The sequence below is a fragment of the Megachile rotundata genome, chromosome 15, assembly GCF_050947335.1.
Source record: "Megachile rotundata isolate GNS110a chromosome 15, iyMegRotu1, whole genome shotgun sequence".
Classification (NCBI taxonomy): Eukaryota; Metazoa; Arthropoda; class Insecta; order Hymenoptera; family Megachilidae; genus Megachile; species Megachile rotundata.
This window is the reverse complement of record NC_134997.1, coordinates 2,423,495-2,437,694: the sequence shown is the minus strand read 5'-3', so window position 1 is coordinate 2,437,694 and position 14,200 is coordinate 2,423,495. Positions and strand designations below refer to the sequence as shown.

The window sequence follows — 14,200 nt, the reverse complement described above, 5'->3', positions numbered from 1 at the left end:
AAAGTCTATTACTATTCTCCACTTTCGTTTTCCTGAAGCGTCTATTTTCTTTGGTACTACCCAAACCGGTGCATTATATGGAGAATCTGAATGTTCTATTATACCTTTTTGTAACATTTCATTAACCTGCCTCTGTATCTCTTGTTTATGACATTCTGGGGGTTTATAGGATTTTATGTTTATGGGTTTATTGGTTTTTAGGATGATTTCATGTTTAGTGATAGGTGAACAAGGAAGGTCTTCGGTATCTAGTGAGAATATGTCCTGATATATGCTAACAATTTTTGAAATGGGTTCTCTATATTGAGGATCTATATGGTCAAGGCGTAACCTTTTTGCAATTTCATGGATTCGTTCTAAATTATTTTCGTTTTCAATTTTATTAACTGTATAGATTTCTTGCTCACCAGTATTGAAGAAGCAAACTGTAGTAGGTTCATTGTTGATGTTGCAGATTTTTATCGTATAGTTCCCTGGTGTAAGTGTCTCGATGTTTTTTGAAAAATTTAAGTTTATGGGAATATTGTTAAGTGTCAATTTATCATTTGTTATTTTATATTCGTATTTCTGTAAGAAAGGTAACCCTATTAGTCCATCTTCAATGAGGGGGAAATTATCGGGGATAACAAGAAACTCATGATCTACGTTATGAATACTTAAGATAGCGGATTGGTTGATCGTATGTTTGTCTCTACCTAGGATGATGTGTCTGGGTTTGATTAATCGGACTGTTTCGGCAAAAGATTTTTTAATTAAGTTTGTTCCTGCTCCAGTGTCGACCAGTAGTTTTCCTCCTCTTGACATTCCTCGTAGGGTGATTCTGATGTGTTGTAATTCTCCTGGGGTATAATTGATTCTTCTTGGCTGATTTCTTCTAAGGTGTTGTTTATCCGTGGTGGTATTTTCCCTGTTTGGCTTATGCGAAAATTTTGGTTCGACTTCAACTGATAGCAGTTTTGTCTGTTGTGTCCAATTTTCCCACAGTGTTCACATTTTAATTGTGTTCTATCGATTAGAGGCATGTTACTTAGCTGTCTAAATGATGCTGGTTGTGGTTGACTGGTAGGTCTTGGCCTGGGCTGCTCACTTCTTTGCTGTAACTTGTAGGCTTCTTTAATCCACAGTTCTCGATCTATCGCTTCTTCCTGGGCTTCGTGCAGTGTTCTGGGTTTTGATGGTAACACCAGTTGTCCTATCTCTCTTCTTAGGTTCATGCAGAACGTCCGTACCGCTTCCTCTTCTTCCTCTTCTAATGCTATTCTTCTCGCAATTCCTGTACGTTTCGCTTGGATAGCATATTTTAGTTCGCTGAGTGTTTGTTTAAATCTTAAACTGTAGGATTGTACACTTTCGGTGTTTCCTTGCCTGATCATCTGGAGTTGTCGCCTACATCCTCCTACTGTTTGGGGAGTTTGCACTTGTCTCCTAAGCGTCTCGAAGAGCTCTTCATATGTTGCCATCGGTGAATATCTGATGCTTCTTTCGGCATGATCAGTTATTTTACTCACCTTAATCATTTGCAACAGTATTTCAGGCTCCTTGCAGTTGTTTTTTGCGAAACGTACCGATTCGATGAATTCTTCAACTCCGCAGTCATCTTTTCCTCGGAGGGGTTTGATCATTTGCAAAGCGTCGGTGGCCTTACATCCTCGTGGATTTCCCCGTGATTGCCTTTCGGGTATCTCTTCGTCGTCCTCAGAGTCCGAAGGAGCCGCAGGTCTTCCGTCCCTTGACGTTCTAGAGTAGTCTGGTTGTACTCCCGTTCTCGTTCCAGATGAAGTGTCATCGGTAACAATCACTGGTTTTTTATGAACTAGTTTGGCTAATGTTTCGATTTCTTTTACGCGACTTTCATTCGAAGCTGTTAAATTGTTAACCGTAATGGTGAGTTCTTCCAGTCGTTGAAACATTTTAGTCATCATTTGCTCCATATTAACACGAGAAGGAGAAGTTGCTCTTGCCATGTTAATTGGTGCACAGAATATGGTCTCGTTGCTCGAAGATAGGATTGGTAATGGTTCCCGATATTTCAGGAAATTATTTACCTGGTTCTCCACGATGTCGTTCGAGATACTGGCACACGCAGTCCTTCAGTGGTTTAGGAATCCTCAGAGACCGTCCAGCTGAATCGTCCTCGAATCCAGATCGTACACGTATCCTGGCAGGATCGCCAAAAATGTCACGGGAGTATTTCCGTGGTTGAAATAAATTAACTAGTACAACCGTATCTACGGTTTCTGAAGTTAACTTTCGATTTTTTAGGATACGCGTCGAGTAACTGAGAGTCAGAGCTTCGGTTTTGAAAGTTGGGGAAGAACTACTTTATTTTGTCAAAGGCGGGGATTATATATAATGCATTGAGTGAGTCAGTTGTTTTCGGGGTTATTGGCTTATTTGTTGTGAATCATGTAGTTTTGGAGGTTATGGAATGAATCATGTGTTTTTGGAAGTTTTGGATTTATCGTTTGTGAATTATCTTGTTGAGTTTGGGTTGACGTTGTTATCTGGCGTGACATACACATGACACATTATGCGCGATGAGTAATTCAAAGAAAAGAATCAGTTATTGCAAGATGTATTATTGCGATCGCACAACACGTATTACCGACAATATTAAATTTACTTAATTTATTTTTATGCGTCGAAAAATTTATCTTTACGACACGAATTACTTTTAACGAATATGCACAGATGCGTATTTTGACCGAACGTTTTACAATAGTCTCAGAACGAATAAACATCAACAAAAGAAAAGCAAAACAGTAACCCCCTCTCAACGAGAAAAAGATTCCACAATAACCTAAAAAGCTCGCTCGTCGAGAAATGTAACATGATCAGCCTGAGGGGGGTGGGGGGTATAGTGGGAAGACAATACCAATGCGAGTTCTTTGTTTCTAAAATTCTGCACAAAACGTCAGTTGGTTGTCGATAATCGAACGGGTGCGCTTAGAAGAGAATGGTGCACATTTCAAACATTATAGTAAATTTAATATTATCGATACGTGTTGTGCGATCGCAATAATACATCTTGCAATAACTGATTCTTTTCTTTGAATTACTCATCGCGCATAATGTGTCATGTGTACATGGTGAGGAACTTTCGTAAACGAATTGATGTGGAAAAAAGGTGGATATTTTTAACGTTTCGATACTAAGGACTGGACAATCGTGGTGCTTGTGTGATTATGTGTTTGTTTAGTGTGGGTTCCGAAAATTGTACTATTATTATACGGAAAACATCAAATATGACAGTCACCCTTTTTACATTTCTAAGCTGCAACGAAAGCCTTCGAGGATGATGTCACTTTCCATACTGGTGGAACTGTGATTAGTTTCCCAGTTTTTGTAACATTTGTATTCGCGTACCGGAACATTTAATTCACTAGCGCGTGCGCAAATACAACAATAATTGTTTCGCAGGCTGACAAATAAAACTTTTCTCGTATGATAACCCATGATAATAGCCGCCCCAGATGGAGAACCCCCGGGAACCGCCACTGCGGTACGATCTTTTCATCCAGGAACCGTCTGTTATCACAGGTATATATGGAATACCGTCAGTGACATCATCTCTTGCAATTGCCAATTGTCTTTCCACTTTAGCAGCCTCCTGCATTTCTTTCTCTGCAGCGGCGGCTAAAGCTTCGCACATTTCATCTTGGCATTTGGCAAACGTATTTTTATTCATGCATTTTACATCTATTGCAGCTAACTGTTTGGGAATGCAGGACTAGTGAGGGTTCCTTCAATGAGCTGAACTCGATAGTTTATCTTAACTAAATTTAATCTTAACACTTAACGACACTGAATATTACCACGCACACACAGAAAACTGGACGACTCAGGGCCGCCTGCGCTCGCCGGTTACAATACGAAACACTAACGATTCTTCTAATTGCGTATATCCGGTCCCCGTCAGTATGGTACCCATTACGGCACCTCGATTGACATCCAATATTTCGTCAGATGTCGGTTCACTCCAAAAATCACCTTTGAAGTGACACATTCGATATTCAACGAAATACACTAGTCAAAAAAATTAAGGGAACAGAAAAATTGCTCTGCCTCCGTTGATATTCATCGTAGAAGACATCCAGAATAGTCATTTTGAAGCTTCAGGTCTCTAGTTTTCGCACCTTTATCTCAAAAAGTTTTTGAGCCTATTATCATTAACAAAAGATACAAAAATCGCGATGAAAAAATTTTAGAATTTTTTTCTTTTTTTTTAAGGTTTGTAGACACAGAAAAATTTTTTTGATTAATGGTACTTCTAGATTACTGTTCCCTGTTCCTTCCCCTATAATTTACACGTCCATAAAGTTCGTTTCGACGATCGGTCGCAAAGTTATGAGCTACTAAAGCCGAAATGATGCTTTTTTCTTTGGTAGTCATTATCCCATGAACCCACGATCGAACAGAAATTGTAACATCCCCGGGTACATCATCCAGCCGATAAACAGAGAAGCATTTTAATTCTAATATCTTTTTCTATTGTATTACCGACCGCAAATTACCGACCGCGTCATAAAAATTCGCATGGTAATGGGATGGGGTTAGCTCACGCGTGCAACATTGTTTAGAATAGATCACCGATCGATGGCGCGCGCGTTAGTTAGAAAGAGACAGAAGATATACTTCGAAACACAGTTATTATAAATTATTATTTAAATGTTTATATTATATATATTATTTATTATTCACTCATTATAAATTACGTTATATTTTTAGCTATTATTTTATGTATTGTTTGCGATTAATTATTTCTTCTATTAAAACACTTATAATTTGCGTATCTAAAAATTATTAAAAATACGATTTAACGAGAAAACTTGTGAAAAACTAATTAATAATAAATCAAAGCGTATTTTTATTAATCAAACTAATATATATTTGCTACTAAATAAAGCGTAATAAAATAATAATACTTTTTGAGCGGAAAAAACCCACAATTCTCTGGGTATAAAAGGGCGTGCAGCAGCGGCTGCGAGCGCAGAACAATCTTGGAAGTACTACGTCCCGGACCTCTTAGGAAGCGACTAACTGGAGCAGTTTTAACTGGTAAGAGCCTATAAGATTCTTAGTTTTGACTGGACAGTGGGTATCAGCCATTTGGATACTCGATCGTTGGGTAGTTCTAGTAGCCAGCTAACGCAGGCTCCCCGTTCAAACGGTCTTGTATCTGAAACTCCGTAAGGAGAGTGCTATGCTCAGCCCCAGAAGAAACTAAGACATCAACGAGAGCTCGCCAGTCATTCATACATATTTCTTATTTTCCTGAATTACTAATTCGCCGTCAGATTCTCGGAGTTCGCTCTGGGTAGTTTCGTAGCCAGCTAACGCAGGCTCCCCATCATTGAGCGGCTTGGTCTCTGAAGCCCGTGTCTTTTGGGTGGCGTTTCAGTAATTTCAATAAATAATTAAAGTTGAGTCATTTTTATTTGCTACCCTGTTGGTCACACGTCGGTCACTTGATTCTTGCATCGTTGGGTAGTTCTAGTAGCCAGCTAACGCAGGCTCCTCAATTAAGCGATCAGGTTTTGGGTGTCGATTTGTGCTCTGACAAAAAGGGCCATGAACTAATTAGTTTAGAGTCAAACAAAGAGTAACTGTTCCACGTTTAATACAAATTTTAGAGTTTTTGTAATTAACCAACTATTGTTCTGTCAGTTTTGTTAGGATCTAGATCCATTATTAAATTGCGTTATATTTTTGCGTTGCGTATACCATTATAAAATCACGTAATTGAAGTAGTTAGCTACCGTTCTGCGATTTGCGTCAATAACAAGTCTATTATACTCCAATTTGCTTATAGAATTCAGTCACATATACATTTTTATATTTACTAAAGTAATTGTTAATTATAACTCTTTTTCTCATCATTATTTGAATAAACCTAATTAATGAAAGGTATTAACCTGTAGATTTCACTCTTTAACCACACGCCACCACGATCCCGCATTCTTTTAGAATTAGTTATAGTAAAAACGAGTCGCTTAATAGGCAAAAGCCGCTCTTTGCTTCATAAGCGCTGTAAAATACCAGGTTCAAGAACCAGGGACGTTACAAAATTGTAAATACGGTTCCAGACAGCGGAGAATGTATCCTTTAAGATGGGTATATCAGTTTTTGATTAAATGTTTTATTTTATGCCTAATATTGATGTAACAAAACGTCAAAAAGCGGCGTTTTTTCCTCAAATTACAAAAGTTACGGTATCTTTGTAAATAAGTATTGCAATTATTATGCCTAGGTGTTTTTTTAAGCTCTACCTCTAACGGTACGTCTCTCAATGGCCACTTGTTTACCGGTCAAAAACTTCAATTAGACTTGCCCGCAGTCATATTACAATGGCGATTACATCGCTACGTTTTCCTTGCGGAGATTGAAAAAATGTACCGCCAAATCCTTGTTGACAATTGCGACATCGATTACCAACGTATAGTTTGGCGTGCATCTCCGCAATAACCTCTCCATCACTTTGGTCTTCGCACTGTTACGTATGGGACTGCTCCCGCTCCTTACCTCGCACTCCGCATACTTCGATAGCTTGCAGAGGATGACGGAAATCATTATCCATTGGCAGTGCCCGTCTTACAAAATCAAATTTATGTCGATGACTGTGTCTTTGGTGCTGACGATGTCGACCTCGCTCGACAAACTCGAAAACAGTTGATTTCGCTCCTGAATCGTGCAGTATTCACCCTTCGCAAATGGGCAAGTAACACTCCTGCACTATTATCCAACATTAATCCAAATGACCACAGCGTCACCAGCACTAAAACATTGCAACCAAACAAACCTCTGCAACCTGAATTAAAGGTATTAGGAGTGTCCTGGAACCCTAACGTCGACTCTTTCCAGTTCAATATCATTATTGGGGAAAACGTGCCTCAAACGAAGCGCACCATTTTATCCACTATCGCTAAATTTTTTGATCCATTGGGTTGGGTCACTCCTGTGGTTATTAAAGGGAAGATTCTCATGCAACATTTGTGGCACTTTAAGTGTGACTGGGACGTAAACATTCCAAATGCGATCCTTGATGAATGGATTTCGTATTATAAACAACTCCCCTGTTTACGCCAACTTTCACTACCACGATGGGTAAATTACGGGTCGTACGTGAAGTCATACGAATTACACGGTTTCGCAGATGCCTCATCTTCTGCTTATGCTGCCGTTGTTTATTTAAAAACTATAACATTATCAGGAGACGTCACAATATCGCTTTTAACAGCAAAATCTAAAGTTGCATTGCTTAAATCTATAAGTATCCCTCGACTTGAGTTATGCGCCGCTGTATTGTTATCGCGTCTTCTTGTGTTTGTCAAATCGACGCTCGCACTTCAATCAGTAACTAGTTATTGTTGGACAGACTCTACAATAGTTTTAGCTTGGGTATGTCAGCTCCCATCCCGTTGGAAAACGTTCGTCGCTAACAGGGTTGCCGAGATACAAACCAATATACCGAATGTAAAATGGCACCACGTGACTACTGATGACAACCCAGCGGACTGCTCATTTCGAGGATTAAATTGCGAACAATTAGGTTTCCAGTCCATTTGGTGAACTGGTCCGTTGTGGCTCAAACTTTCGTCAGCTGACTGGCCACATGATACCTCCGTGATCGCGTCCACCTCGCTGGAAGAGCGTTCTTTCCCTGTAAATATGGCAGCCCCCGTACCAGCATGGGATCTTGCCGACCGATATTCCAATTGGACAAAATTAATACGAGTCACCGCATATATTTTCAGATTTATCACCAGATTAAGGCGACTGTCCTCGCTCCCAAAGCTGACGATTGTCTCACGTGATTCCATTCATGGTAAAGGTGATAGTGGTGTGTTAAATCCGTGTGAGATACAACAAGCCCATCTATTCTGGTTGAAATACATTCAGCGTAGCCTCTTCTTGAATGAATTGCAATGTTTACAAAACACCCAGTCGCTTCCTCGAAACAGCGCGCTTATATCGCTGAATGTATATATTGACGCGGACGGATTAATTCATGTTGGGGGACGATTAACACGTTCCGTGCCAAGCCATTTTTGCCTGACTTGTCGTTCAGGCCATTTGATATTTTGACTAAAGATCGATATATTATTACACAATATTTCATTATATCATCAATACATAAGTAGTTCTCTTGTTTAGAGCAGTTATCACATCGTGTACCACCGGTGGTACACGTGGCGCTGCGATCAGTTCGAGTGCAAAGTCAGTCAGTTCGAAACTTTTCGGTTAGTAAAAAAACCTGCTGCACTCGAATTTGTTGAATAAAAAACGAGAGTGTTCCGAAATAAAGATAATAATAATAGACCGCGGCACTTCTGTGCCGTATTACGTCGCTGCGTACAGGCACTAATCCCTCCCGCACGGGATTAGCCCTATCGCAACGCCATCGATCGGATCGATTGTTCAAACGATTGCCGTTCCGATTTTAAAATTCAGATCTTTGTGAACCTTCAGCGAAAGCAAACGTATTAGCGAATTGCAACCTAAATTTCAACCGTTTTTCCGATTATTTCAACCAGTTGCATTATCGTTATAATTGTCCATTGTCCCGGGGTGAGCGTGCGAGTGAAGTGTTAAATAAACCATTTTGTGAACATTTAAAGTTATATCTTTTATTTTATTTTAACAACTTCACGTGACTCTGCCTAAACATCCTGTGCTCCGTATCCTCGCTAGGATAGAATTAGCGATCCGAGAATCGATCAACCGACTCGAGAAAACTCGTCGGAAAAAGTGATCACGAAATATGAATAAACAGTGTCAAATTTATTCGAATGAGTTGTTCAAGCCCTGTGTTCCCGAGTCTCTTTCACCGATTACTGAATAAAATTGTTACAATGAAAAGTGGTAATGAAACGTGAAATAAAGTGAGTTCATTGACCTAGCCGCGACAACTGTTACGCAGTGTTTCTTTTTTACGAAGGGTCAAATTCGATAGAACAACCTAGGCACAAGGACACACTTTTACTGAGTAAGATTGTTTTCATATAATAAGTGAGTCTGATATAAATTATTTCTACATGTTTTAATCATTTATCGTAGACGGGGGTTAATGCATTTGTTAATCGCTATATGTTCTCGTTTAAGTCTGAGAATGGCAACTTGAGTACATTAAATTTTAGACACGAACACGACTTGATTTATGTACAAAGTGAGACACACGACATTCACAAACGAATTTTTATACACAACATAATTGAACCTATCACTAATTTATACAAGAATATATGTAATTCAACTCCACGACAGAAATCACACTTTGATTTCTATTCTGCCGTAAACGCGCACGTTAAAGTTTTCAGGACGTCCTGATCTCACGCTAGCTCGTACTAAAGCGCTGGCGGAATCTTCAAAAAAGGCAAACGATTCACCGACAAACCTAACCGACAAACCAGCAGGCTCCCCATTCAAGCGATCTTATATCTGAAACTCCGTCGGGAGAGTGCTATACTTACAATTAGTGCCAAGAAAGGACAAGACATTAAATCGAGAGCTCTCAGCTACTCATACTTGTGTAACATCCCTGGAAGAGTTTTTTTTACTTTTCATCACCAACATGACAGTTCTGTGCTCAATTCAATTACCCACCAATAGTTTAGTTACCGACAATAATAAACTGTTACCGACGGTACATTATATATTAGTTATCCTGTGTATTTAGCTTTGACAGTCGGTAATCATTAGATATATATATACGAGGTGTGACACAAAAGTAACGAGACTAGGTCTGTAGCTTGAAAAAACAATGGAATTGGCAGCAATTGCTTTTTGTGGCATCATCCCACATACCTCCTCTATCCATGTTGCCAATTTCGATTGAATCGGTCATACCATTTGGAAGTATTGCGTTATTTAGTGAACACGTGCAACTGCATTATGCCGGAAAAATGTCTAATGTAAAAGTCGAACAGCATATAAACATCAAGTTTTTTGTAAAATTTGTTGAAATCTTTTGTAACGTGATGAGACTTGGATTTTTACCTATGACCCAGAATGTAAGCGCCAGTCAATGGAGTGGAAGTCTCCAGGATCCCCAAAACCCAAAAAAGCACGCACGTCAAAATCAAAATTCCGCATTAATGGAATTGTAATAATTGAGTGGTTTCCCAGTGGTCAGACTGTTAACCAACACTATTACATTAAAGTCCTAAAAAGATTTAGTGAAAAAATTTGGAAAGAAAGGCCACAGTTATGAAGCGATGGATGGTCGTTGCACCAGGACAATGCATCCGCTCACACGGCACTGTCTGCCAAGTAGTTTCTGACCAGTAAAAATATTACTGTGATGGGGCATCCTCCTTATTCACCTGATTTGGCTCCATGAGACTTTTCTTTATTTCCTAAAGTTAAATTTTGCTTAATGGGAACTCATTTCACCTCAGTTAAAGAGGTTCAGGCAGAAACGGAGAATCTCCTAAAGGGACTTCCAAAAACCTCGTTCCAGAATTGTTACCAGCAATGGCAGCACCAAATGCAAAAGTGTGTGAATGCTGAAGGGGACTACTTTGAAGGTGATAATGTCACGGAGAACTGAGTCTGCAGGTACAATGATTTATTGGACTAGTCTCGTTACTTTTGTGTCACACCTCGTATATCAATATTCTTAATTTTAATAATTATTTTATGTTTCTAATTTAAAAAGAGTAATATGTTTCATTAAATTAATCAAATGTTAAGTTAATTTATTTAAAACAAGTTAATGTATTATTTTATAGGCTATTGTAATAAATGTATTCCGCAATGCTATGTGCCTACGTGCCGCGAAGCTAGCCCCGAATTTCCTGGAATTCTAGCGTTACTTAGAGAAGGATAGAAATACATTTTACAATTGCGATATTATTAATTATCAAAAACTATTAGCTAAACAAATCAGTTACTACATATCAAGCGTACTAATATTATGTTATCCAGAATTAAAGTCAAACGTTAGTTTATTGCAATATATGTTGTAAATTATAATATTATTCAATGGAATGTTCTAGAAGCATCCTATGCTTATACATTTAGCTCCGATCCGTATAGAAGTCGTGCGTAGTACATAGAAAGAGATAGAAAATGCAATTTCATTAAAACACTATTAAATTACTATTTTTATATCAGGAATATAAATCATTATGTAGAATGCGATATTAATAATGTAATTAAACCGTTCGTTTGTACAATTAATGTCTAATTACGAATTTATAAGACAATTATATATTTCGATGTTATGGGGGTTTTCCGAGAATTCGCCAGGCTGGCGAGTATAAAAGGCCGAGCGGAGCTCGCCAAAATCGCAGAACAGTTTTCGAAGTCGAGCCAGCTAGAAGTCTTCAGATAAGTATAACCGGAACAGTTTTCGCTGTGAAGAGCCGCAACGATTCTTAATACTTGACTGGTAAAGCGGGTATACGCCATTTGGATACTTGGTCGTGGGTCGTTCTAGTAGCTAGCTAACGCAGGCTCCCCATTCAAATGGTCTCGTATCTGAAACTCCGCTAGGAGAGTGCTATACTTTGCGCCAAGAAAGGCTAAGATATCGAAAGGATAGCTCTCAGCTACTCATATTTGATTTTACATCGGATTGCTAACGCGCCATCAGATTCTCGGAGCTCGCTCTGGGTCGTTTCGTAGCTAGCTAACGCAGGCTCCCCATTTGAGCGGCTTGGTCTCTGAAGCCCGTGTTTTTTGGGTGGCAGTTCAGCAATTACGATTTTATATTAGAATCAATTGATTTGCTACCCTGTCAACTTATACTGTTCACCCTTTTCCTGTATCGTTGGGTCGTTCTAGTAGCTAGCTAACGCAGGCTCCCCAATTAAGCGATCTGGTTTTGGCTGTCAGTGTTCGTTTTGACAAAAAGGGTCATGGACAATTAGTTGTCGAGCCAGACTAAAAGAGTAACTGTTCCGAGGTAATAATTCATTTAGATTCAAACAAATTTTGAACTTGAATTAATAAAAGAATATTGTTCTGTCATCAGCGTAATCTCAGTAGTCGACTACACCGCGTTAGATATCAGATAAAATCATTAATCTGTCTAACTTTGCGAAAGCGTATTTAGGTACACTTAGAGAATCACACTTAGGTCGTGTTCCTCGCTGCGGTAGACTATCACGCGCTAGTATTAATAATTTCGTAAAAGACTTTTCATTATATAAATTATAAACGTATTAATCAATATAAACTTTGTAATTGCGATAGCGTTCGAGACGAGAACTGAATAATATAGAATATTGAATTCAATTAATTATATAAAAGCGAAGTTAGCTTCATCCGAAAACAGACTTAGGTACGATCTAATATAAAGTATTACCTAGCGAGAGTCATTTAGTTAGATTCATAATTATCTATTACGTATTGCTTAATTTGCCAAGTTCTGTTATTTCTATTATTAATATTATATCAAGTCTATTCTAGTTTCTTTAATCAAACCAGTATACTTTTCATATTTTGTTATTTGTTACTTGTTATCTGTTAAATTCATCATCTTCGTTATTTTATTGAATAAACCCTTATTGTTGAAAGATATTGGCCTGTGGATTTCACTCCTTAACCGCACACCACACGAATCCCACAATCTTTAGATTTAGTTATTTTCCAAAACGAGTCGTTTAATTGGTAAAAGCCGCTCTTTACCTTCTTAGCGCTAGTAACTATCTGAACTTAGGTTCCAGAGTCGTTACACTTGATTTTTCATCGGACTGCTAACGCGCCGTCAGATTCTCGGAGTTCGCTCTGGGTAGTTTCGTAGCCAGCGAATTGCAGGCTCCTCATTTGAGCGGTTTGGTCCCTGAAGCCCGTGTGTTTTGGATGACAGTTCAGTAATTGCATTTAATAATTAGAATCACTGTTAATTTGTTATCCTGTTAGATGTATGCTGTTTTTCTGATTCTGATATCGTTGGGTCGCTTAGTAACCAGTGTACAACGGGCTCCCCAATTATGCGATCTGATATTGGGCGTCAGTGTATACCCTAACTGAAAAGGCCGTAAACATAGATGTTGAATCAAATTAGAGAGGAACTGTTCCATACTAAATTAGTTTATTAATGCCACATAAATGAGGGAACGCGACATGGATGAACGTGCGAATGAGAGGGCGAAAGAGAGTATACGTGGAAGTGTGTGAGAGAGAGAGAGTACGAACGACTGCGAGTGAGTATGTGTGCGTGTGCAAAAGAACGCGTGAAATTGACAAAAGAGTGTGCATGGCTAAAAAGGCGATCTACGACAAGAACAGACCTGTTTCGGACGCGTTCCTGTAAAGAGCTATCAGATTTATTGTCCTCAATATTCATATTCGTTATATTAAATTCATTTCTTGTTAAAAGTGAGCCATCTTAATTTGACCGTCCCTCCGATCCATTCCTACATAAATTCTAGAATTTTAAATTAATTTATTTTTTTAAATTAATTTCTTTAACAAATAAACGAGGTTCGTAAGTCTTTGAATTTAAGACTATTCGGCCGTAGAAATACAAGACCAGCATTGGCTACAAACGTTTTTTGTGTAGGTGATTACAACCGTGTTACGCTCATACATGCAGTGCTTACAATAATTATTGAGAAATCAACCTTACTGATCTTGAATGGAAAATAATTTTCCTATTCATCAAAAAAGATGTTAAATGTAGTTTTGCGGATTCGTTGAAGGACCCGTAACGTCACGTCATCTGCCAATCAAATCAGCAGCGAACTGGTCGCGACAATTAGCCACTTGGCCTTGCGGCGTATAGGCCCTTCGGAAATCTCTAATCTTACTCTATAGTATAAAATCATAAGGTAACGGTGTCATGCGTAACGCTGTAACGCGGATCGCTACCCCTTCTACTCCACAGTCCAAGGTCCACTCACCATGTCACTTTAGAAGCGTATTCACACGAAATAGGCGCGAAGCGCCACGGGGGGTTGGGCCGCGAAGCGGCCAGGGGGCATCGCCCCCTAGTATAATTAGACTATTTGTTACTACGTGCTACGACGCGAGCCAATTCGAATACGAAAGAATAACATCAACATGCGGCGTCGCACTCATGCTCACGGACATCTCATCGAATTCTCTGTCGCACTTACCCGACATATGAAGTTCGTATGTATGTCGTAGGCGTGATACACTTGTGAATTTGTCGTAGAATATTCGAGAAGGACAAGGCGATTTGTCGGCGAACCGTTTGCCCTTTTTGAAGACTCCACCGGCACTCTAGTAC

The 14,200-nt window shown here is 39.0% G+C and overlaps 1 protein-coding gene across 1 annotated transcript; it reads left to right on the top strand.

The window, feature by feature from the left end:
* The first annotated feature begins 6,110 nt into the window (after positions 1-6,110).
* Positions 6,111-8,205, top strand: LOC105663836 (uncharacterized). Its single transcript, XM_012295530.2, has 2 exons — positions 6,111-6,114; positions 6,554-8,205. The coding sequence occupies exons 1-2, from the start codon at positions 6,111-6,113 to the stop codon at positions 7,567-7,569; spliced, it is 1,020 nt and encodes a 339-aa protein (XP_012150920.2). The 3' UTR covers positions 7,570-8,205.
* Positions 8,206-14,200: the final 5,995 nt, after the last annotated feature.